We start from the raw sequence: 24,206 nt of genomic DNA, 5'->3' as shown, positions 1-24,206 counted from the left end.
AGGATGAACAGGTTCAGGTCAGAGATCAGCAGGTCAAAGTTTTTAATGCTAATCAGTAATGAGATTGTACAGCCCCTGTACTTCCAAATTGGGCAAGATAGAATAATTCTGACATCTATTAAAACTTAACAAAGAAAAAAATTACATTTTTATATAGGATTACTAAGGAACACAAAGGTTAGTGAAAATAAACACGTGATTTCCCCCCCTCTCATTCAAGTCCATAGATTCCTTGAAATCTATTCACAGACCCTTTGGGAGTCCATGAACTTCTGATTAACAACCCCTGACACAGACTATCAAGACTAAAGATTACTAAAAGGATCATGTGGGGGGTTGTTTTTCTCCTTTTTAAAACTATTTTCTTTAGAAATGCTGTGAACTCTGTGTTTACAATAAGAGAATTGGTCTCTATTCACATTGGGGAATACCATCAAAAGATTTTTTTTCATCTATCTTGGGTGAGCACAAGAGATGAGAAAATCCCTTAAAGTTTACCTCAAATTCTTTGTGCCACTGGAGTCCAAGAGACAAGGGTTTCACCCTTTTTCTTTGTTGAATTTTAATTCAGATGCTTTGAATCTCTCACTTCATTTTCTGGGCTTGAAGACAGGGTTTCTTTTTTCTAGATCATTTACGGACTGTACTTTCCCAATAAGGAGTAGAAAGAAAGGGAAAATCATTTGCTTCTATTTAAATTTTGCCCAATCAATCCCACAATTCTCAGTGCATGGAAGCCTATTTAAAAAGAGGGGAATGAGAGCCAAAAGAGGCATATTAGAGTCCTGGGAAAGGTTGGACATTGCACTGCATAGTAGCAATAAATCTGGGATAGCTAGGCTAATACCCTGCCTCTAAGACCAGAGGCACAGCCTCACCCCTCAGAGACTCAGTTTCTTAAGATGTAAAGATGGAAAAAATAATACTTCTCTCACAAGGCTATTGTGAGAATCAAGATAATATATGTGAGATGCTTTGCAAAATAAACTGTTACATGAAAACAGTGACTTATTTGATAATTTAGAAGTTCTAAGAAGCCCAGGGTTAATCGATTAAAGTTAAATTTGCTGTGTAACAACAGGAATCCTGCCATTTAACAGAAAACAAATGCTGGTTAATCCTATAATCCAGGAATAGCCTGGAGTTGCCAAATCCAACCTGTCACCTGTTTTGTCTGTAGTCTTTTTTTTTTTTTTTTTTTGGCCGGGTAATGAGAGTTAAGTGACTTGCCCAGGGTCACACAGCTAGTAAGTGTCAAGTGTCTGAGGTTGGATTTGAACTCAGGTCCTCCTGAATCCAGGGCCAGTGCTTTATCCACTGTGCCACCTAGATGCTCCCCGACTTTGGCACTTGTTTTGTAAAGCCCCAGATAAGAACTGATTTAAAAATTTTCAATAAAAATTTTGTCATTCTTATCAGCCCTATACCAGGCTACTACATGGCATTCCTATAGGGTAAACTTGGTGAAATGGACCATTATGGTCTATCTTTATTTGGATTTCACCACTAATTACAGAAAGTGGTAAAGTAGGTACTTGTACCTCTTTGTTGCAGATGGGTTCTAGCCCCAACTCTGATACTATCTGACTATATGACCTTGGGCAAATGAGTTTATCTCCCTAGGTCTGAATTTCCTTTCTTTAACAAAATGAGGGTTTTGGACTGTTGTTGTTCAGTTGTTCTCAGTTGTGTCTGACTCTTCATGACCCCATTTGGGGTTTTCTTGGAAAATATACTGAAGTGGTTTGCCTTGTCCTGGACAAGTCACTGGACCTCTCATGCCATTTCCTTCTCCAGCTCATTTTACAGATGAGTAAACTGAGGGAAACAAGGTTAAGTGACTTGCCCAGAATCACACAACTAGTAATTATCTGAGGCCACATTTGAATTCATGAAGAGTAGTCTCTCTGATTCCAAGTCCAGCACTCTATCCACCGTGCCACCTACCCTCTGGACTTACAGTCTACTTAAACACCACACAAAGAACAGAAAATGCTCAAACTTTTTTGAAGGATTCTGGATCTAGAGTTGGAAGGGACTACAAAGGGCTCACATGGTACACCCCTCCCCATTTACCAATGAGGGGCGTTGTGTCTTGCCCGAGCTCACACAATTAATTCATCATCAAAGGCAGAATTTGAATTTAGGTCCTCTGGCTCCAGAATTGGTGTCAGGCCACCTCCTTGCTATGTCCCAATGACCTTTTCAGAGACCTATGAGTGATCGGGTTCTAGTCTTCCCTCTTCAAATTTCTGAATTAGCAGAATTCTGGATCTAGGAATCGAAAGTTCCCTGGGTTAGCTTTATGAGATGATTTGCTCTTTGTGACCAAGTCATATGCCTTACTTTCCTATCAGATGAGGTAATTAGCACATGTGTACCCACACAAAGAAGGCTCCGGAGTCAGGTGACTTGGGTTCCAATCCTACCTTTGATGTCTGTTACCTATGGGACTTGAGCAAGTTAAATGACCTCCCTAGATCTCAGCTTCCTCGACTGTAAAAAACCAAGAGGAATGGGCTATATGTCAATAACAGTCAATGGGCATTTATTAAGAGGAAATACATGCTGGGTACTGAACTAAGGGCTGGGGATAGAAAGAAGGTAAAAGGCATTCATGGTCTCTGAGGCTCTTCCCAGCTCTAACTCTGTGGTCATCAAGCCTTTTCAATAACTTCTCTTACAACATAACTGAACAAGTATCATCTTAATTATCCTAATGAGGAAACCGGGGCATGGAGAGGCTAACTAGCTTGTCTCCAGTCACACAGCAAGTAAGTGTCAGAGCCAGGACCCAATACCACTCTCTCCCAAGTACAGCACACTTGTGCTATTCCATCACATGCAAATCATGGGCCTCATGAGTAATAATTACCATCTATTCATTTTCTTTCTGTGATCCAATACAATGAAGCATTAAAGTGGAGTTATTTTTATCTCTTCTTCCCTTTCTGTGAATACATACCCTTTAATCTGATTAGTTTGGGCCTATCTCCTTGTAAGCTTATTTCTCTAAAATTGCTCAAGAAAATGACAATTGTCAAGAACTGTCATTTAAATTACTAGAAAGATTCAGTAGCCTTTAATCACTGCAGATTTTCCCCCATTTGTAATAAACTTGAAATACTCTCTTTAGATGACATTTAAGTGGAATTTATGTTTGAAGAGTGTTAGCAAGGTTAAAAAACTTGTAACAGCAACTGACAGATTGTGTTAAAAATCTACAGGGACTCAGACTGGAACATATTTTTATTTCAGGTCCTACACCCATTGAACTTCTCAGCAATACCAACATATGTGGGCAGTGACACAAAATTCAGCCTGTGGAAAGAAGAGGAACTTAAAGCAGAACCGAAATCTTTCCAGGATAATCTAAAAAGGCTACACCTAAAAGAAAATGCCCATCTTAACCATTCTCAGAACTGAATTAATATTCCAACTAAACATTTTACCCATTTAAATATATATTTAAAAGTAATTTAGGAGATGTTTTATGAGCTATTTATTTATAGAGAGGAGAGTCATATAGTAGAAAATGCATTATAGTTAGAGCTAAAAGGTCTGGGTTCAAGTTCCAGCTCTGATGCTTCCTCATGAATTGACTATAGTTGTCATCTCTCTGAACTTCAGTTTCCTCATTTAGAAAATCGAACCAACCCTCCTACTACAAACTTGAAAGGAAAAGTGCTTTGTAAATCTTAAAAGTCTCCCACGCTGGGGGCAACTAGGTGGTGAAGTGGATAAAGCACTGGCCCTGGATTCAGGAGGAACTGAGTTCAAATCCAACCTCAGACACTTCCACTAGCTGTATGACCCTGGGCGAGTCACTTAACCCTCATTGCCCTGCAAAAAAAAAATCTCCTACACCTCCAAACTGCTTGTGTAATTTTATTAGTTTGGGAACTCCCAGGGAAGGAAATTCCTTTCACCAATGATAGCTTGCACCTACAGTGCAATTTATAGTATTAGAGAATTTCCTGGGGAAACAGGTTAAGTGACTTGTTCAGAGTCAATATGTGTCAGTATTTGCCTTGGTAGAGAGAACACAGTTGTTTCTGACTTTCAGGCAAACTCTCTATCTACTATATCACAATTCTCTCCTTAAGTCTTAAAGTAGAGATTGGGTCTGGACTTTTGACTTCATTGGTAAAGGGAACTTTTAGGCAAGGAAATTCTCTACCATGAAAATTAGCACATTCTCTGAAATTTATAAATTTTAGAGGGTTGCCCAGAAAACTGAGATTAAGTTGTTTGAGAGCTATTTTTTTCACACATACTTAGGTTTTCTTCCCCCAGAAATTAGAATGCAGAAAACTTTCCCTCTTAAATTTCCAACTTTTATTTACTGTCCTTTATGTATTTTCTAAAAAGAAAGAAGAGAGGGAAAGGGATTCCTCAGAGAGAAGAATGGAAGATTGTTGTAAGGAATTTTTCATCTTGAACAGTTCAGAAAGAGGGCAAAAAGGTAGTAGGGGGTGGGGGTGGGGACTTCAGTTCAATTTTTTGAGAGGTGTGGAAATAAGGCCATGAGAATAACAGATTGCTCCTAGAAAACTTGGCTAGGAGGCTTGATATTAATTCTGACTGGTCCAGGTAATATAACCCCTACTTCTTGTCACACTTCCTTCCAAGTCTCTCCCAGGAAACAAAGGCAAGGTGCTACATGCTAATTAAATCCCTTTCCAAAGGAATGTAGATACCTCATACCAAAGGCCCATGGAATCATTCAAAGGGCTACTGGGAGTAGTGTCCCATCCAATCCTCTTCCTTGGCCTGGCCCTTTGAACCTTGAGGGTCAGCAGTACTTGAGCCATTACACAGGGATGTTAAGGAAAAACAATATGAAAAAAACTTTTTAAAAAAATACTTTAAGGAATTATTTCATAGGTATAGAGACTCCATCTGCAGACTAATCGGCATTCTTATAGCATTTAGTGGTTCATTTATGCCATATACACGACCTCCACCTAGAGGAACTTCTCATTTATCCCTTTCCCTACTTCCCAAACTGTGCATGGCTCATTCAGCACCATGGACACTGCTCAGTCCTAGGAACTGAGACTGAATAGTCCAATAGGCAGCAACAGACTATCAACTAGGACATCTTTTTCTCATACCTATAATTAACAGTTATGATGAACATCTTCGTATAATCTTTTTCCTCTAGTCATTTGAAAACCAGAAAAATATTACTAAAGAATTGGGGGGGAAGGGTGTCTAGACCTGTGATTTTATCCATTTAGGGAGTTCCCAGTGAAACTACAACTAGCAATTTAGGTAGCTAACTAATAGTGTTAGAAAATTACTTTAAGGTACTAAGAGGTTAAGGAATTTTGTGAGACTTTCACAACCTGTATGAGACAGAGGAGAAATTTTAATTATTCAGTCTATAAGTCAATAAAATCTTATTAAGTGTCTACTATGTGTCAAGCATGGGGTAAGCAATAAAGACAGAAGTCAAAGTCCCAGCCCTTATGAAACTTATTTTTTATGGGGGGAGACAACTTGTATGTGTGTGTATACATACACACTTATAGGTATTGGACCTATGATGTCACCGATTAGAGAATTACTGGGTGAGGAAGCTTCCTCTTACAATACTGGTAGCACCTTTTTTTGCAACTTGAGTCTTAGAAAAAGTTAGAAAAGGTCACCTGGTCAGGTGTTGTTGTTGTTGTTTTTATCACAGCCAGTTTTGAATTTAGGTCTTCCTGATTTCAAGATTAGCTCTCTATCCACAAGGTCATAGGTCAGCACGAGTATTTATAGACTATATGCTTTTCTTTCCCTCCTACAATTCTTGTTGTGGGTTTATTTTTGTTTTTTTGGTTTTTGCGGGGCAATGAGGGTTAAGTGACTTGCCCAGGGTCACACAGCTAGTAAGTGTCAAGTGTCTGAGGCTGGATTTGAACCCAGGTCCTCCTGAATCCAGGGCCGGTGCTTTATTCACTGCGCCACCTAGCTGCCCCCTCCTACAATTCTTTAACATCATCCTTTTCTTTTGGTCTTCTGAATTCCCCCTCAGTTATATGTTGCAGCCCGCACAAATGCATCATTTGACTTTCCATTGCCCTTTGTGTGGTGCTCATTTCTTTAGATACAGGAATATTGACAGTCTTGCTGCCATACAGCGATACCACTAAAATGTTCCCATTGAAAAGATGGACCTTTGCTACTAAGGGAAACTTGGAGGGGTCAGTATCAGTGTTTTGCAAACTCCTGAGAGCAATCCAGTCTTCTCTCTTCCTCCCTTTTAACTCTGGGACCATGTGTGCTATCAGTCCCAGATACAGACACTGTTGAACAAGCTGTTATAGGGTGTCCATTCAGAAGCTTGTTAAAATTTGGGCAACAGAAACCCTTCATTCCTTTGGTTCTTTCTGTGTGGTTAGACAGGCCCAACTCCTTTGAGTCAATAAGTCAATAAACATTTGTTAGGCACATATTATGTGCTAGACAATGTGCTAAGTTCTGGATGATTACAGATCTCTTTCAAGAGACTATAATGCTTCAGGGCTTGATACAATTGACAGGGAATCCTTCTTCAACTTAAGACTCTTCTAGATCTCATCCATATAGCAAATACTTCTCATGAGCTTACATCTCCTTGCTTTATGCCTTATCTGATTTTTCTTATTAGCAGGCCACCAAAGTTTGTTGTTGTTACACATTCCAAAGAATCTTGAATGATTTTGATAGACGTTTGGCAGGCACTTTGTTGTAAGAGCTTGTAAGATTTTTGTTTCACTGAGTCCAATTCTTTTTTGTTATCGGCAAACAACAAGGACAATAGGATCTTGTATCTTCCCTATCTTTCAGTCAACTGTGAGATGGTAAAGAAATAACTCATGTTGAATATCATTCAGGAAAGTATTTGTTCCCTACTAATACTATCATTGAAGAGGTCCACAATTCATAGATGGATGACTCTCAAAGATTTTGTATGGTAAGGAGAACAGGCATAGGAGGTTCATTGTCGATCTTTTAATTAGCTTTTTTTTTTAAATCAGTAAGGTCTGAATTTGTTTATACCTTTGAAATCTTCACCCCCTTTAGATACCTTGTAAATCAATCCCTCAACACCTTCACAATTGTATTGTCTTGAGAAGCAATCTCATATACACACACACACACACACACACACACACACACACACACACACACACACACACACACACATATTTGATCCAATCAGGATGCTTTTCTCTTCTTCATTCCTTTTGGCACTACTTCTATTTCCTCTGTGTCTTAGATACTGTTAATGTTAAGGTCTAGGTGTGGTGTTCCCACTATTCTTGATGGAGAAAACAATTTACATAATGATTTCAGCAAGTCTTTTTCATTTTTCTTTTGTTTGTGGTCCTTTTATGAAATATACATGAAGTAAAATTATTAAAAAATGAAGTAAACATGAAATAATATTAAAAATAATTTAGTAATAAAAACTCTGTTCTCAATAATCTTAATGAGAGTAATATGATTAAATGTTTTATTATTTCTGAAAAATTCCAATTTATGTACCTAGGGGATAGAGTGAAATTGTAAATAATAATTGCTAGCAATTAATTATACAGTACTTTAACAATACAGCTAGCTTAAGAGAATTTCAACACTGAAAAATCACTTCTACCAAAGCTGGAAATTGAGGCAATCAAGTTTCTTAGTACTGGTTTAACTGTGGGGTGTCCCAGGCAAGGTATCTAGTGGGAAGCCTGAAGTATGTTGGTGTTGGGATGAGTAGATTTTCCGCACAGTGACAAAGGGACGTGCCCAGTAAGAGAATGGGAACTTGGACAGAGCTTGGGGGAGGGGGGAGGGAGGAGGTGGAAGATAGAGGTGAAGTGGGAGTTAGGCAAAAATGTGTGACAGGAATGGTGGTGGTGTGTTTGAGACATGTCTTGTGACTGGATAGTGCCCAGCTTGATTCTCTGTAGATTGGTTTATGCACTCCATGGGGTACATACACACCACCTTGAGACCACTCAAGGGGTAACTCTGCTGGTCCAACTCCCTCCTTTTGCAAATGGGGAAACTGAAGCTTACAGAGGTGAAATGACTTGTCCCAGATTTTACCAGTAATTAGCAGCACGGTTAGAACACAAATTCATCTATTGTTATGGTCTGCTTCACCACCACTCTCTGCTTCGTCCCTTTGGTGATGAATATATACCAGATACAGCTGAAAAAGGTATCCGTTAGGAATTCCCCTCTCCAGTCACAGTCCAGGCTTCCCTCCACACATTACGAGTAATGACTATTATGTTAAAAGTGCTTTATTTTTGTCATTAAATACATTCACTACACAGAAGGCATTAATATTGATATCAGCAAAAAAACCCCAAACACAATGTCCTCATGAGGTAAAAGTAATACAGTAATAAAGAGGGAAGATTAAATATATACAGAGGAGGCTAGAAGAAATCTTAATAGATTTCTGGAAACTCTGAAATATCAACAGTAATTCTCAAACGTCATGGTGGCCCTCCCAATAACCTGTGGCTATTATTTAACCCGAAAATTAAATAAAAATACCTTATATAGCATTTTAAGAAATTAATAACCAGACATGATATAAAATTTAAAAATAATTAGCATCCTGGGATAATCTTAATTCCTGGTCCATTTTGCGCCCATTGAAAGAAATCACACTGTTTATCCTGCCTGAGGGGACATACAAAAAAGTTTCTTCCATTATTAGGACCAACTTTCAGCACAGTCCTCATGACTGAACGTTTTCCATGGCTGCAGAATGGAAATGATAAATCTGCCCACTGAAAAAGGAAAATAAAGAGATATTATAAATCTTACAAAGATGATATAATGATATGTATAGAATGGCTACAGTATGGGAATTTTAGAAAGACATGAATTCTTGTCCCCAAGAAGCTCAGTGTCTAAAAAGAAGTTGGTTCCTCCTTCTCCCCCTTCCACAATCACCTATAATTTTCTGGATAATTTCATTAATTCCCAATTTTAATTAGTTTTCCAAAAATTTTTTTACAAGTTTTCCTCCACTTTTATGCAGATGCAACTGAAAGCTATACTGTACCCTGGTCTCAATGACCCAAATACAATCTACTCTGGGACAATACTATGTTAAAGAAGAACTGTGAGTATATAATTCTTTTTTTTTTTTTTTAAAGTGAGGCAATTGGGGTTAAGTGACTTGCCCAGGGTCACACAGCTAGTAAGTATTAAGTGTCTGAGGCCGGATTTGAACTCAGGTACTCCTGACTCCAGGGCTGGTGCTCTATCCACTGCGCCACCTAGCTGCCCCGAGTATATAATTCAATATTAAATTCTCCTTATCCAAAAGTCTGTGTGTGGGAGGATGGTGGTTGAGATAGATATACCTTTTGCTGAATTTTACACTACAGTATTTCAGTGAGATTCCAATATATTAATAGTCACTTGTATTGACTGAATACCCAATATCTATAAAAGTTTCCTGGGGAATAAAACCACAGGCAGCTTAACATATTTTCTCTCCCATCCTTTGTTATTCTAATGTATATATACACACACACACACACACATATGTGTGTATATACACACACACTAGTTTGGGGGTAGTGCAGGAAGTCAGGATTGTAACATTCTTTTTTTTTTTTTTTTTTGGTGAGGCAATTGGGGTTAAGTGACTTGCCCAGGGTCACACAGCTAGTAAGTGTCAAGTGTCTGAGGCTGGATTTGAACTCAGGTCCTCCTGAATCCAGGGCCGGTGCTCTATCCACTGTGCCACCTAGCTGCCCCTAGGACTATAACATTCTTATCTCAGATTTGCTATATGGATAAATCACTTAATCCTATTCTTTATACATAAGCTAAGGATAATACATCTTTTCTCATGAGAACAAATTAATGTTTGAAAAGCTCTGTGGAAGAGGGATGTGAAAAGTCTTATTAACTGTGTTTTTAATAAAATTTTTGCTGAGTCTAATTGATTTTTATGTTATTCATTTTGTTGTTGTTGTTGTTGTTTTGTTTTGCGTGACAATGAGGTTTAAGTGACTTGCCCAGGGTCACACAGCTAGTAAGTGTCAAATGTCTGAGGCCGGATTTGAACTCAGGTCCTCCTGACTCCAGAGCCGGTGCTTTATCTATTGCGCCACCCAGCTGCCCCTCAAAGGGGCTTTAAAAAAAATATATCTGAAAAGGTGTTTGGAGGAAAATTGTTACCTACTTACCCTGTAGTCAATATATGCAGATTTTTAAAAAAAGATTTTTAAAACTATCTTTATTAAGTAACGTTCCATAAACCTTATACTTACTTCAAAAAATCCACACTGGCTTCCTCTCGGTAAAGAACAAGCATAAAACAGCCTGCCCTTGCTTTCTCCATCCTTCTTCACAACTCGGAGCATGCAGAGGCGGTTGTGTTGATTGCAGCGAGGACTGTCAATGTTTTTTGTACAAGTACCATCTGTCATATTAACTTGAAGTTCACTGAAATGACAGGTTACAAAGTAACTCCAGCTTAATCGCTCTAAGGAGATCATTCACACCACTACTGCCCCCCACCTACAAGAAGCCAACTCCTAATAAAATGATGGTCAGGAATAGACCTCCGGTCAACCACAGACAAGAATGTAAATGGCACAAATCTATGCCGTTTTGCAAATGATTTTCATGATCTCCAAGACTTTTCTATATTTAAAGGCCACAATGAGTATTCTGAACAGCAAAGTGAGAACTACAATTTTCTTACGTTCCTTTTTCTTGCCCTGCCCCACACTGAAGTGTTGCCACTTTGTCACCTTTAAAATATTCTCAATTTCTGCTCTCTCCCCCTTTAACCCTCTTTTTTTCAGATTAAATTGTATATTTGTTCAATTATCAAGCAGTATTTCCTCTTTCTTGCCTCCCCCAAATCTCACAAAAAGACAACCTTTGATCTTTTCCAATGATTATTTTTCACCTGGTAGTAAACTCTAATAAATTGTTCTTACTAACCAAAGAGAATATCCCCTTTACTGTCTAATTAAGGGTGATTTTTCACACTTCTCTTTGATAAAGGCCACAATAATGGTGCTAATCATATTTTAGCAAAAAACAGTCTTGCCAGCAGAGTAGAGATGGCTATTTTATAAAGCTGCTAGGGAAATTTTATTCTCCTTGCCATCACGGCTAAGATATTTGGAGGTCATACATGTATACTGGGAACGAAAGGAAAGACCCAAAAGAGGTCTTTCTTATGTCAGTTTGCAGAATACTTGCTTTGTAGCAGATACCTACATTATGATCATGATTATTTTTAAATTTTTCATATCTTTTCATAATGCCATTTTAATAGCTTACTTAGTCTTTTATGGGATAAGTCAGAAGGAAATAGTGCTTCCCAGTTATTAAAGCCAAAGGTTAAAAAAAAATCACAAAGGGAGGTACCCCTTTAAAAATAAAAAGTCAGCAATAATAATAATGATGATAATAATATGAAATTTTTATCTGTAATATCCATGGAGACTTTTCTCAGGAATTGCTACATTTTTAAAAACAGTAAATACTATAATGAACTTAATATCTTTTGCATCTAAAACTAAATTGTGCTAAGAGCAAGAATAACATCTCAGTGGATCTCAAGTTTTTCACAGTGAGAAAACTCTTCATTCTAACAAAATTTCAGCATAACCCATGCTGGCAAATAGCTTAATGTCACAGAAAATGAGCAGGCATGGATGGGCTGCAACCTATATCACTAAAGGAACTGTCTGTATTGATGAGCTCACAGGTCCTTTTATTTTATTTTTTTTTAACTTATTTTTTTTTAAGTGAGGCAATTGGGGTTAAGTGACTTGCCCAGGGTCACACAGCCAGTAAGTGTTAAGTGTCCGAGGCCGGATTTGAACTTAGGTACTCCTGACTCCAGGGCTGGTGCTCTATCCACTGCGCCACCTAGCTGCCCCTCACAGGTCCTTTTAAATGAATGAATCTACTAATACTAAATTTCGGGCTTATTTTTAAAACCAATATTTTCAAATTGATTTTATTCAAAATTTAATATGAAGGAGATGGATGCCATTTCTTGCTACTCTTTTCTAAGGTCAGAAAGGAACCTTATAAGAACATCTAGTTCAACATCTTCATTTCTAAATTTTTTTATTGTGAACTTAACAATTAACAAATATGAACAGTGGAATTCCTACCTAAACAGCTAAGAATAGGAACAGATCACCTAGCTGTTGTATAAGGACTACTGCAAAACCTTCAAGTTCATACCAAACCAGATAATGATCACTGAGAAACTGGAATAAGTTATTTTTTCCCCACTACAGAACTGAACAAAGACTTAACCAGAAGCCCATGGGCAAGAGGAAGGGAGGTTCTGACAGCAAAGCAAGTGGTAATATGTTCAGTGATGTAGCCTTTAAGAGGCAAGAGAGGAGAAATGCTCTGAGAAAGACCCAGGGTAGTGCTAAGGAGAAAACTATGGAACCAGATTTGCAAGTTCTCAGCCCACTGGCTGAGATCTGATCAGTGTGGGCTCAGGAGCTCTCAAGTCCCCTAATACTGTCCTTTGACACCATGGATGGCACTGAAGATCCACCTCAAAGATCAAGGGAGGTGGAGGTCAGGCAGATGATGAACCCAACAGATCTAGGTTGAGACCAAGCAGGACCAAAATGCAGCAAAGAGTAGAGCCTGGCCCTGGCACAAAAACCTCTATTCTAGAACTAAAGTGAGAGAGGTGAGTAAATCAAAATACTGCGAATCTTGAGATCCCTCCAAAAGGAGAGAGTAACTTCAAAATAACTAAGATGCAAAGATAAAAAAATGGATTTTCCACCAGGACTACATGAATACCTAGTAAAAATGAAGTGAGAGATTTTTAAAAAAAATGAAATTAACACTTTGGGAAAAACAACTGAAAGGAGAATAAGTAACTTAGAAACCAAAGCGATATCCTATCCAAGAAATGGATTCCCTGATAATGAGAACAGACCAAACAGAAATCTATGACTCCATGAGATAGCAAGAAATATTGGAAGAATTTTTAAAAAACTGTAAAAAATACATAGAAGAGAAAGCTATCTGACAAAAAATTGATCTGGAAAACAGGTCAAAGATAGTTGAAAAATCACTGGACTGAAAACTGATTTTAAAAAAAGAGCCTGGACACTATATTTCTTTTTTTTTTTTTTAAGTGAGGCAATTGGGGTTAAGTGACTTGCCCAGGGTCACACAACTAGTAAGTGTTAAGTGTCTGAGGCCGGATTTGAACTCAGGTATTCCTTACTCCACGGCCGGTGCTCTATCCACTGTGCCACTTAGCTGCCCCGACACTATATTTCAATAAATCATAAATAAATGTCAGCCATATTTAATGAAACCAGAGAGCAAAGTAAAGATATAATCATCAGTTAATCACTTCCTGGAAGAAATCCAGAATGAAAAAATCCCAGGCATGCAATAAGCAAAATCGAGGGCTTCCATGTCTGAGAAAAAAATACTGTAATAAAAAATACTATAATTATTGAGAAAGTTGAAATACAAAGGACCCACAGTCAAGTATTACATAAGATATGACAACTTCTATGAGGAAATCTTGAAATACAGTATTTGAAAAGGTAAAAAAGAGACTTGAAATAAAAAATAACAGCCCACAGCCTAAGTATAGTCATATGAGAGAAACAAATGATCCTTTAATTAACAGAAGAATTTCAAGCACTTCTGATGAAAAGACCAAAGCTAGATAGGAACTTTGAAATACAAACATAAGAATCAAGAGAAACCTAACAAAACAAATTTACGTGAGCAATTGGGAAGAGTAATGTCATTTCTCTAAATTGGTATCTGTGAGAAGACTATATACATGTATATATATATGCGCAAAACATGGAGGAAAGAGTGGAGGAAGTGGGCTTAAGATAAACTTCCCTCAAAAGTGAAATATTGCCTTTAGATCTTAAATATTGATTCCCAAACTAAACCACAGAATCACAGAGCCAGGCATAGCCCTTGTCCAACCCTTTGATTTTAGAGGTGAGGAAACTGAGACCCAGGGAGAGGAAGAGGCTTGCTCAGGTAACTGAAACCAGGATAAATATAAGTCCTCAGTAAGAGAAAAGTACCAAAGACGACAGGTAAAAGCCAAGTACTAGCTATTGCATTAGACATCAGAATAAGACTGAACCTTAAAGATAAGTGAATACAAAGGTCACTTTTGGGATTTTTTTGGAAGCCTTTTCACTTCTTTCACTTACATATCTTTCCTGGACCTCAGTTTACTTATCTGTAAAATGAAACAGAATTAGATTTAACCTCTAATTTTCCTTCAAGTTTGAAAGTACAAGTTTTTTTACTTTTTTTTTTTTAACTGTGTTATGGACCCCTTCTCAGAATGTTTTTCTTTCTTTCTTTTGCAGGGCAATGAGGGTTAAGTGACTTGCCCAGGGTAACACAGCTATTATGTGTCAAGTGTTTGAGGCCGGATTTGAACTCAGGTCCTCCTGAATCCAGGGCCGGTGCTTTATCTACTGTGCCACCTAGCTGCCCCTCAGAATGTTTTTAAATACATTAAATATATAGATTACAAAGGAAACCAAATATATTGAAATAGAGAACATTTAAAAAAAACCCACTACCAGCAAGTTCATAGACCCCAGGTTAAGAGCTCCTGTTCTAAAGTGATGATCCTTTGATTAGTTCAAAGCATGGTTTCCTCTATTAAAAAAAAAGGGAAAGAGTATCCATTAACATTATTGTGCTTTATTTCCAGTTATTAAAATGCTTGTTAAGACATGTCACAGTTCTTAACTACTAAAATAATTGGTTCAACCAATTGATTTTTAATCTAGTTCAACGAAATTGTAACTTTTATTTTTTTTAAAGACCACAATGGAAATTGGCTAATCTACTTAATAGGAAAAGGGTAATGGTTCATAGAACGACTATATTTGTAATGAGTATGATAGTAACAGTTCAATTGACTACCATGTCAAATGATTATTAAAGGCAAATTGAACTGGTAACGAAAGTCTATAATTGGGCCACCTGCTCCTAGAATTAGTAGGACTCTGTGAGCTTCTGCTGGGAATCTTGTCCAAAAGATGAACACTGTGTCTTCCAGACAAAGAGAAAAAAATTAAATAAACGACTGTAATTTACAATTTACTTTTTGTAAAGTAACTGGATGAACAAGGGCTTCTGGGTGAATTTATTTCATTCCTTGACATTTATTTTGCTAGTTGACCTTGAATGATTGTAGTATATCAGTCATGGCTCAGCCATAGTTAACATGCATACAATGTACCAAGTATTATGAAGGAACATGCAGTACCATGTTTAATCCTATGTTTTGACTGCCAATGGCTTACAAAGAAATAATTTTTAAATAATCCATTTTAAGTCCTCAATCAGTTAAATTGTTCAATATTTGATAAGTCAGTAAAAATAGAGAAATTTTAGACATAAAGGGTGATACCACAGGCAAATTAGGAGAGGAAGGAATAGTTTACTTGTCTGATCTATGGAGAGGGGAAGAACTTGACCAAAGAAGAGATAGAGAACATCATGAAATGCAAAATGGATCATTTTGATTACATTAAATTTAAAAGGTTTTGCACAAACAAAACCAATGCAACCAAGATTAGAAGGAAAAGCAGAAATCTGGGAAACATTTTTTACAGTCAGTGTTTCTGATAAGGGCCTCATTTCTCAAATATATAGAGAACTGAATCAAATTTATATGAATATAACTCATCAAAGAATATGAATAGGCAGTTTTCAGATGAAGGAATTAAAGCTATCTATAGTCACATGAAAAATGTTCTCAATCACTGATTAGAGAAATGCAAACTAAAACAACTCTGAGGTACTACCTCATACCTATCAGATGGGTTAATATGACAAAAAAGGAAAATGATAAATGTTGGAGAAGATGTGGGAAAATTGGAACACTAATGCATTGTTGCTGGAGTTGTGAGCTGATCCAGCTATTCTGGAGAGCAATTTGGAACTATGTCCAAAGGGCTATAAAACTGTGTATATCTTTTGACCCAGTAATAAAAGAGATCATAATAAAGGGAAAAGGATCCACATGTACACACATATTTTATAGTAGCTCTTTTTCTGGTGGCAAAGAATTGGAAACTGAGGAGATGCCCATCAATTAGGGAATGGCTAAACAAGTTGTGGTATAGGAATGTAATGGAATACTATTGTGCTATAAGAAATGATGAGCAGGCAGATTTCAGAAAAACCTGGAAAGACTTAAGTGGACTGATGCTGAGTGAAGTGAGCAGAAACAGGAGAACATTGTACATAGAAACAGCAACATTGTATGATGGTCAACTGCAAAGACTTGGCTCTTCTTAGCAGTACAATGATCCAAGACAATTCCAAGTGACTCATGATAGAAAATCCTATCCACATCCAAAGAAAGAACTATGGAATATGAATGAAGATTGAAGCATATTCTTTTCACTTATTTTTCAATTTTTTTCTTTCTTATGTTTTTTTTTCTTTTGTTCTGATTTTTCTTTCACAACATGACTATTGTGGATATATGTTTAACATGATTATACTAATATATATATATGTATATATATATATATATATATATATATATATGACTACTTGCTGTCTTAGGGAGGGGAAGTAAAAGAGGGAAATTTGGAACTCAAAATCTTACAAAAATGAATGTTGATGGGGCAGTTAGGTGGCTTAGTAGATAGAGCACTGGCTCTAGAGTCAGGAGGACCTGAGTTCAAATCCGATCTCAGACACAACACTTACTAGCTGTCTGACCCTGGGCAAGTCACTTAACCCCAATTTCCTCACCAAAAAAAAAAGAATGTTGAAAACTATCTTTACATGGAATTAGGAAAATAAAACGCTATAAAGTAAAAAAAAAACAAATAAAACCCAAAAAAGTAAATAAAAAACAAAAATAAATTAATATTTAAAAATTAAAAAGAGAAATTTAATAATTTCATATAATTTCAGTGCATTTAAAAATGATTACTACTTCTCTCTGGAAATATGGAGCCAAGCAGGATGTTCATACATTGTTTCATGTTTTGGACACTCTGCTCCATCACGGAAAAGGCTATTTTTCTGTATCAGTTTTGATTTTATCCTACAGGATAGGCAGCTTGATGGTACTATGGATAGAGTGCTGGGATTGGTGTCAGGAAGACACGAGTTCAAATTCAGTCAGATACTAACTATGTGATCCCATATAAGTCACTTTGCTTCTGCCCACCCTGCCTTCCTCATCCATAAAATAAGAGCAATAATAGCACCTAACTCAGAGGGGTATCGTAGGGATAAAATGACTTCACTTGTATAAAGTCCTTTGGAAACCTCAAAGTTCTATATAAATATCTTGTTCTATAGATAATATAGATAAAACAGATAATATAAATTGTTGTTCTTATTGTTGAGAACTTGCAGTTGGGTACCCCTTGTGCCAATGCATAACGATATATTTTCTGCTATTTAGAAAGCTGCCTTGAGCACTGAGAGGTTAAATGACTTGTCCAGGATCACATAGCCAGTATGGACCAGAGGCAGCATTTAAATCCAGCTCTTCCTGGCTTTAAGGCCAGCTCTCTGGACATTTCCCTTCTTTATGAAAGATCTCCACGAGGATGCTAGTGAGAGCCAAGGGTAAGAGAGGCAGTGTAGATAGTTAAGAGTAGATAGAGTCAAGAAGACAGGTTAAACATCCTACTTGTGATTTCTACTAGTTGTGGGGGGTCCTGGACAAGTCACTGGACCTCTCATGCCCTCAATTTCCCCATCTGTAAAATAAGAGGGATGAGCTATATAGCTTCTAAGACCCTTTCTAGCTCTACATAGTCCCATGAAAAAAAAATAGTATGTTTTCATCGGGTCATCTGAAAGCCCTACTTCTCTGATTATATTCACCTTTTTCTTTATCCAAAGGGTAACCTGACTTAGAGGTGACAATGGAAGTTATCATACAGTTGAAACAGTCCTCTAAGTCCCAATTAAAATCCCACCTTCTATAAAAAGCCTTCTCCAATCCTTCTTAATTCCAGTGGCTTCCCTGTTAATCACTTCCTATTTATCCTGTAGATAGCTCATTTTGTATATACTTGTCTATATGTTGTCTCCCCCATTAGACTGTGAATTCCTCAAGGGCAGGGGCTGTCTTTAGCTTCTTTTTGTATCTCTAGCCCTTAGCACAGTGGCTAGTACATAGCAGCTACATCATTAATGTTGCTTAATAGATTGAAAAGGACAAATCACATGTGAATCCAATACATAGTGAACAAGTCAGGGACAATGAGAGCTCTCCTTTGCCTGGGTGTTAACATCTAAGAGATAGAACTTACTGTTTAATTTAGTAAAAGTGGTATCAGGCAGGTTGAGGAGTTGTCACTTGAGACAAGCCAATAAGCCATAGTAGAACTGTCATTAGTCAAGAATTAAGCTTCAATGACCCATAGAAATCAATCTAGCTATAGCAGGTCTATCAAGCTGTTCAAGAGGAGCTGATCTGATTGGTCAGAAAAGGAATTCTATTAGCAAATCCATATCCAATGGGAAAAAATGCTATTTCACTGAACAAATTGGACTACATGAATATAATGGGATGCTCTATTGCATGATAAGAATAACGAATACTAAGAATTCAGACATGTAAGACCTGTATGAATGGATTTAGAGCAAAATAAACAGAATCAGGGGGACAAATTACACAATGGTCACAAGAATGTAAATCAGGGTTCTTAACCTTTAGTCTGTGAACTTTTCTTTTTGATATTTTGATAACAGTATTTCAACACAACTGGTTTATTTTGTGATACTATGTATTTTATTTTATGCAATTAAAAATATTATTCTGAAAAGGGATCTAGAGAGTCCACTAGACTGCCAAGAGGGTCAATAAAGATTAAAGAACCCCAATGCAAAGGAAAACAATGTAGAAAAATTTCAAATATAATCAAGGTAAAGACTTGGCTTTAGAGGAATGACATGAAGCATACTTTGTTGTAGACTACTAGTATGGAATAAGGCATACATTTTTGTATGGTTAATGTGTTGATATGGTTTGCCTGTGTGTATATATGTATATATATATATATATATATATATATATAAAATACACACACACATATATGTATGTATGGAAGGGTCCTATAGTCCTATAGACTGGGGGGAGGGTTTGTTGGGAAGTGACATGGTTGTACTAAGAAAAAAAATAATTTAAAAACTGTTTTTAAAAAAGAATGTCATTTTGTATTTAGATGGCCCTCTTAAGGCCTTTCTTCTCTTTGAAATATATACTTTATCTACTCAAAGAAAATATCTCCCTAATGCTAACGTCTTCCCTCCATTTATTATCTCCAATTTTCTGTCTATATTTTACTTGTGTATAGTTTGTTCGCATGTTGTGTCCCCCATTAGACTGTGAGATCCTCGAGAGCAGGGACTGTCTTTTTTTCTTTCTTTGTCTCCCCAGTGCTTTCAAAAAGTGCCTGGCACATAGTAGGTGCTTAATAAATGCTTACTGAAGGACTGACCCAGAATGTAAGTTCCTTTGGAACAGGATCTCCTTTGGTTACTTATTTCACACTTTGCATAGCACCTAACAAAGTGTTGCACACACCCTACCTAAATACTTGGAGAACAAGTAGAACAATCATTTTTTTTTTTTTTAGTGAGGCAACTGGGGTTAAGTGACTTGCCCACGGTCACACAGCTAGTAAATGTTAAGTGTCTGAGGCCGGATTTGAACTCAGGTACTCCTGACTCCAGGGCCAGTGCTTTATCCACTGCACCACCTAGCTGCCCCCTAGAACAATCATTTTAAAAAGACGTTCAGTGTCTTTCTCTGGTGAATAAAGTATACTGCCCACATAGAGAGCCCAAAGACAGAGAAATAGAGTATGCTGAAGTCAGCTTGCATCAGAGCCCATTGTTAAATTTCTAGCATGAGCATTTACACCTTGAAAATTGGCAAAGACTTGTGTGATTGTTTTTGTGGATTGTCTAGATTTTAAAAAGAGTGACAGGGAGGTCCAGGGCAAAGGAAATGTTGATCATCACGTGTAGGTTGTTTATAATGATATCCTATGGCTCTCCACTGAAGTTCTATTCTGATAGAATGAAGAAAACCCTGGGTCCTTGAAGACTATGCTAGTCAAGGAAGAGTTCTTGCAGGACCTACCCAAGGTAAAAGGATTTCAATTACAAATGGAATTCTATGACTGTATCCAGACAGCTAGTGTGTTGGACAGATGCATCACCAGATGGTTAGATGCTGGTTAATGAGGTGTTTTTTTTTTTGGGGGGGGGTGAGGAGGGCAATGGTATGTATCTCAGGAAGATAGCTAAGGCACAGAAAAGTTGTGATCTGCACTGGTGGAAGGAATGCCCATACTGATGAAATCTCAGGTCCCAGAATAAAAAAAGTATTTCTGTCAGGAAGCAGTGGTTGGGACTGGGCCTACCACAGTGTACACCAGAAGTATGAAACAGGAGGTCTATTCAGCCAGCAACACTCCAGAGTATGACTCAAACCAGATTAAAATGTCATTTGGGGGGGGGGGGCGGATAGGTGGCGCAGTAAATAAAGCACCAGCCCTGGATTCAGGAGTACCTGAGTTCAAATCCGGCCTCAGACACTTGACACTTACTAGCTGTGTGACCCTGGGCAAGTCACTTAACCCCCATTGCCCCGCCAAAAAAAAAAAAATGTCATTGGGGATGGGGGGGGCAGCTAGGTAGCGCAGTGGATAAAGCACTGGCCCTGTATACAGGAGGACCTGAGTTCAAATCCCGTCTCAGACACTTGATACTGTGGGGACCAATTTTTAATTGGGGAGTGTTTAGCTAAGCGGCTCACCCCAATATTGGGGCAAGGAAGGAGACCGGCAGCCTCCCTCAAAACAGAGCAGGATTTATTTAACAAGAACGAACTTAAAAAAAAAAAAAAAACACAAACAGGATCAGTAGGATCAAGAGAAAGGAAATAGAATGGGGAAAGGGGAAATTATACAACCTGAATAACACCACCACCCAGGAATCAGCTGAGAATACACAGCAGTGTACTGTCACCTTCCAGCTTCCAGTTTCCAGCTAGAATGCCAAATCTCCTCCCTTCTTCCCAGCAGACCCCAGACAGCCCCCAGCCAATTGGCTGGCCGCTCTGACAGTCACATGACTGCCCTCACTAGGCTTCCAATCATTATAATTTTGCCAGGCCCATGTAGGCATTGGTGAGTGGTGATGACTCGAGGTGCCAGCGCCATGGCACAACAGGCCCTTCTTTTCCCACTATCTCTTGAAGTCTGTCTAAGCTCATGGCCTATCTACCCATCTCATCCTCTGCCTCCCTTTTGCCTTTTGCCTTCAGTTTTGTTAGTATTGTATTTAACATACACTTTCTATGCTTGCACTCACACACACACATGCACACACACACAAATAAGCTTGTATAATCAAGTTCAAAGTAACACTTAATTCTTTTCTGTTCTTTGTATGCTGAAATGTTCCTATTTCCTAAGTTCACAATAAGACAGACTTTTTTTTTCTTTTAAAGACTGAATCGTAACATCATCTACCTAGACCTGGAAGAGACCTTTCAGGCAAACAAATGCAATTCCTAATTTCACAGATGAGGGAATTATGGTATGGAGGAGTTAAATATCTTGTCCATAGCCCCACAGCTAAGAGGTGACAGAGGCTCAACACTATCCCTACACCAACCTTTTTCCTACATAGATTTTTATGACAGTCAAGATTTCTCAGAGTTCCATCAGTAGTTGAAAACTTGATAAATACATATAAGTCATGACTATGATAAACCTGAAGATCTTTTTTTTTTGGTGGGGCAATGGGGTTTAAGTGACTTGCCCAGGGTCACACAGCTAGTAAGTGTCAAGTGTCTGAGGCCGGATTTGAACTCAGGTCCTCCTGAATCCAGGGCCAGTGCTTTATCCACTGTGCCACCTAGCTGCCCCCAAAACTATTTTTTTTATGTGTTTGGCAAGTCCCAAGAGTCAAGGAGCATACACAGAGTGTCCCAAAAGTCTGAGTGCATTGTTTTTTTTTTTTAAGCTTTGGTAGTCCAATCACTTATTTATGCAATCTGGCTTTTGTCTCTGTGACTAAATGGAAACTACCTCCTCCCAAAGGTCACCAGTGATTTCTTTATTGCTAAATCCCATGGCCCTTTCCAGTGGTTAGCAGTATCCGAAGAGAGAATGAAGAGAAAGGCCGGTTAGGTTAATATAACAGCAGTCCCTCAAAGGCTGGCTTATACTACCCACAATTGATTTCAGCTGCCTCAGCAATAGAATACTCTCTATGCCCCTTTCCTCTCACCCCGACTCCCTTACACCACCACCCCATTATAACTTTAAGTGAAATACCTGAAAGAAGTAGGGCCACTTTTGGAAGCATTACACATACTTGAGAAACCAGGGCTGCAATTGTTAAGCTCTGGAAATGAGTGGTTGGTTTTTAATTTTTTGGGTGCTGGACTTAATAAACCAAATTGAGAGTCAAACACTGGTGAGCTGTTGACTTTGTCCGATGGTAGAGTCATATATTTGCCTTTCTCCTTGGAGGGCCATTGTACGTCTCTAAAACAAACACTACCAACAGGAGAGTTTTGAAAATCTCCACTGGGCTTCATGTTTTGGTTTCTGATACTTCCTAAAGAATTGGATTTATTGCTTAGGTCTGTCAAAACCAGCGTTGTCGTTCCAAATGCAGTCTTCCGGTTGATCTTCACTTCAGAACGATGTTTGACAAAAGTATTACAAGGATACTTCATCAAATGGTTGTCATAGGGAACAGAATGATCGGTATCCTCCTCTGTCTTTGCATCTTGAAATGAAAGGAAAAGGAGTTAAAATATGTTGAGGCAGCAAGGTGGATAGAGCAGTGAATAGAGCCCTGCACCTGGAGTTAAGAAGATCAAATCCAGTAGTAGACACTTTCTGGCTGTGTGTCCCTGGGCAAGCTATTTGACCTCTGACTGCCTCTGTCTATTCGGTTAATAGGGATAATAACAGCACCTGTCTCTCAGGGTTGTTGTGTGGATAAAATGAATCAACATTTGTAAAGCCCTTTGCAAACCTGGATGTGTTATAAACATGCTAGCTATTATTATGATGTTCATATAATGTTTTGCTAGCTGTTTTTCAAAAAAATAATTTATTGAAAAAAAACATTTTACTTAGAGCACAAAGTTTATTCTGTATGCTTCAAATTTAACCACTTTCAGTTAATAATAATAGCCAGCATTTATACAGTGCTTTGGGACAACCGGGTGGCCCAATGGATAGAACACTGGGCCTGAAGTCAGAAAGACCAGAGTTCAAATCTGACCTCAGGTACTTATTAGCTGTGTGGACCTAAGCAAGTCACTTAACCTCTGCCTGCATAAAACTGGAGAAGGAAATGGCAAACCACTCCAGGATCTTAGCCAAGAAAACCCTATGGACGGTATTTTTTAAAAATGCTAAAAAGATGTAATATTGGAAGATGATTCCCTCAGGTCAGAAGGGCTGGGCATGCTATGGTCCATGGGATCACAAAGAGTTGGACACAACTGAATGACCGAACAACAACAATATGGCACTTTAAGGCTTGCAAAATGATTTACATGTCTTTTTGTTTTTGTTTTTGTTTTTTTAGTGAGGCAATTGGGGTTAAGTGACTTGCCCAGAGTCACACAGCTAGTAAGTGTTAAGTGTCTGAGACCAGATTTGAACTCAGGTACTCCTGACTCCAGGGCCGGTGTTCTATCTACTGCGCCACCTAGCTGCCCCATGATTTACAGGTCTTAATTTGTTTGATCCTCACAATTATCTTGTGAGATAGGTGCAATTATTGTCATTTTTACAGATAAGAAAACTGAGGCTGAGAATGGTTAAGAGACTTGCCCAGGATCACTGAACTGGCATGTATCAAAGGCAAGATTAGAACACACACCTTTCCTGACTCTGAGCTCAATCCTCTCTTCACTGTACTACCTAGTAGTTAGCAAAAGGTCTATGATTTGAGTTTCATGATTTCCACAGAATACTTTCATGGTACCACAAATGGGATTTACAAAGTTCTTCACTGCCTTCCATTATGTTTCAAGAATCCATATGTAACATCGAGCTATCAGCTTCTAGCAATGAGAGAGACTACAGAAATAGCAATAGTGATGTAGAGTTTAATAAAACTCTCTCCAAAGGAGCTGCAGTCGAAACCAGTATAGGTGTTTAAGTTATTAT

At 38.0% G+C, this 24,206-nt stretch overlaps 1 protein-coding gene across 1 annotated transcript in view; it reads right to left on the bottom strand.

The window, feature by feature from the left end:
* Window positions 1-8,299: 8,299 nt before the first annotated feature.
* NEIL3 (nei like DNA glycosylase 3) overlaps window positions 8,300-24,206 on the bottom strand; it is a 67,526-nt gene continuing 51,619 nt past the window's right edge. Inside the window, exons 8-10 of the mRNA XM_043972480.1 lie at window positions 22,347-22,806; window positions 10,272-10,446; window positions 8,300-8,771 (exon numbers count right to left, since the gene is read on the bottom strand). Of these exons, the coding sequence (XP_043828415.1) occupies window positions 8,589-8,771; window positions 10,272-10,446; window positions 22,347-22,806 (818 nt within the window). The 3' untranslated portion in view covers window positions 8,300-8,588. The remainder of the gene's footprint in view (window positions 8,772-10,271; window positions 10,447-22,346; window positions 22,807-24,206) is intronic.

Source organism: Dromiciops gliroides, chromosome 6, assembly GCF_019393635.1.
Source record: "Dromiciops gliroides isolate mDroGli1 chromosome 6, mDroGli1.pri, whole genome shotgun sequence".
In the NCBI taxonomy this organism is placed as follows: Eukaryota; Metazoa; Chordata; class Mammalia; order Microbiotheria; family Microbiotheriidae; genus Dromiciops; species Dromiciops gliroides.
Note: the sequence above shows the minus strand (reverse complement) of the source record. Positions and strands in the feature narration are given on the sequence as shown.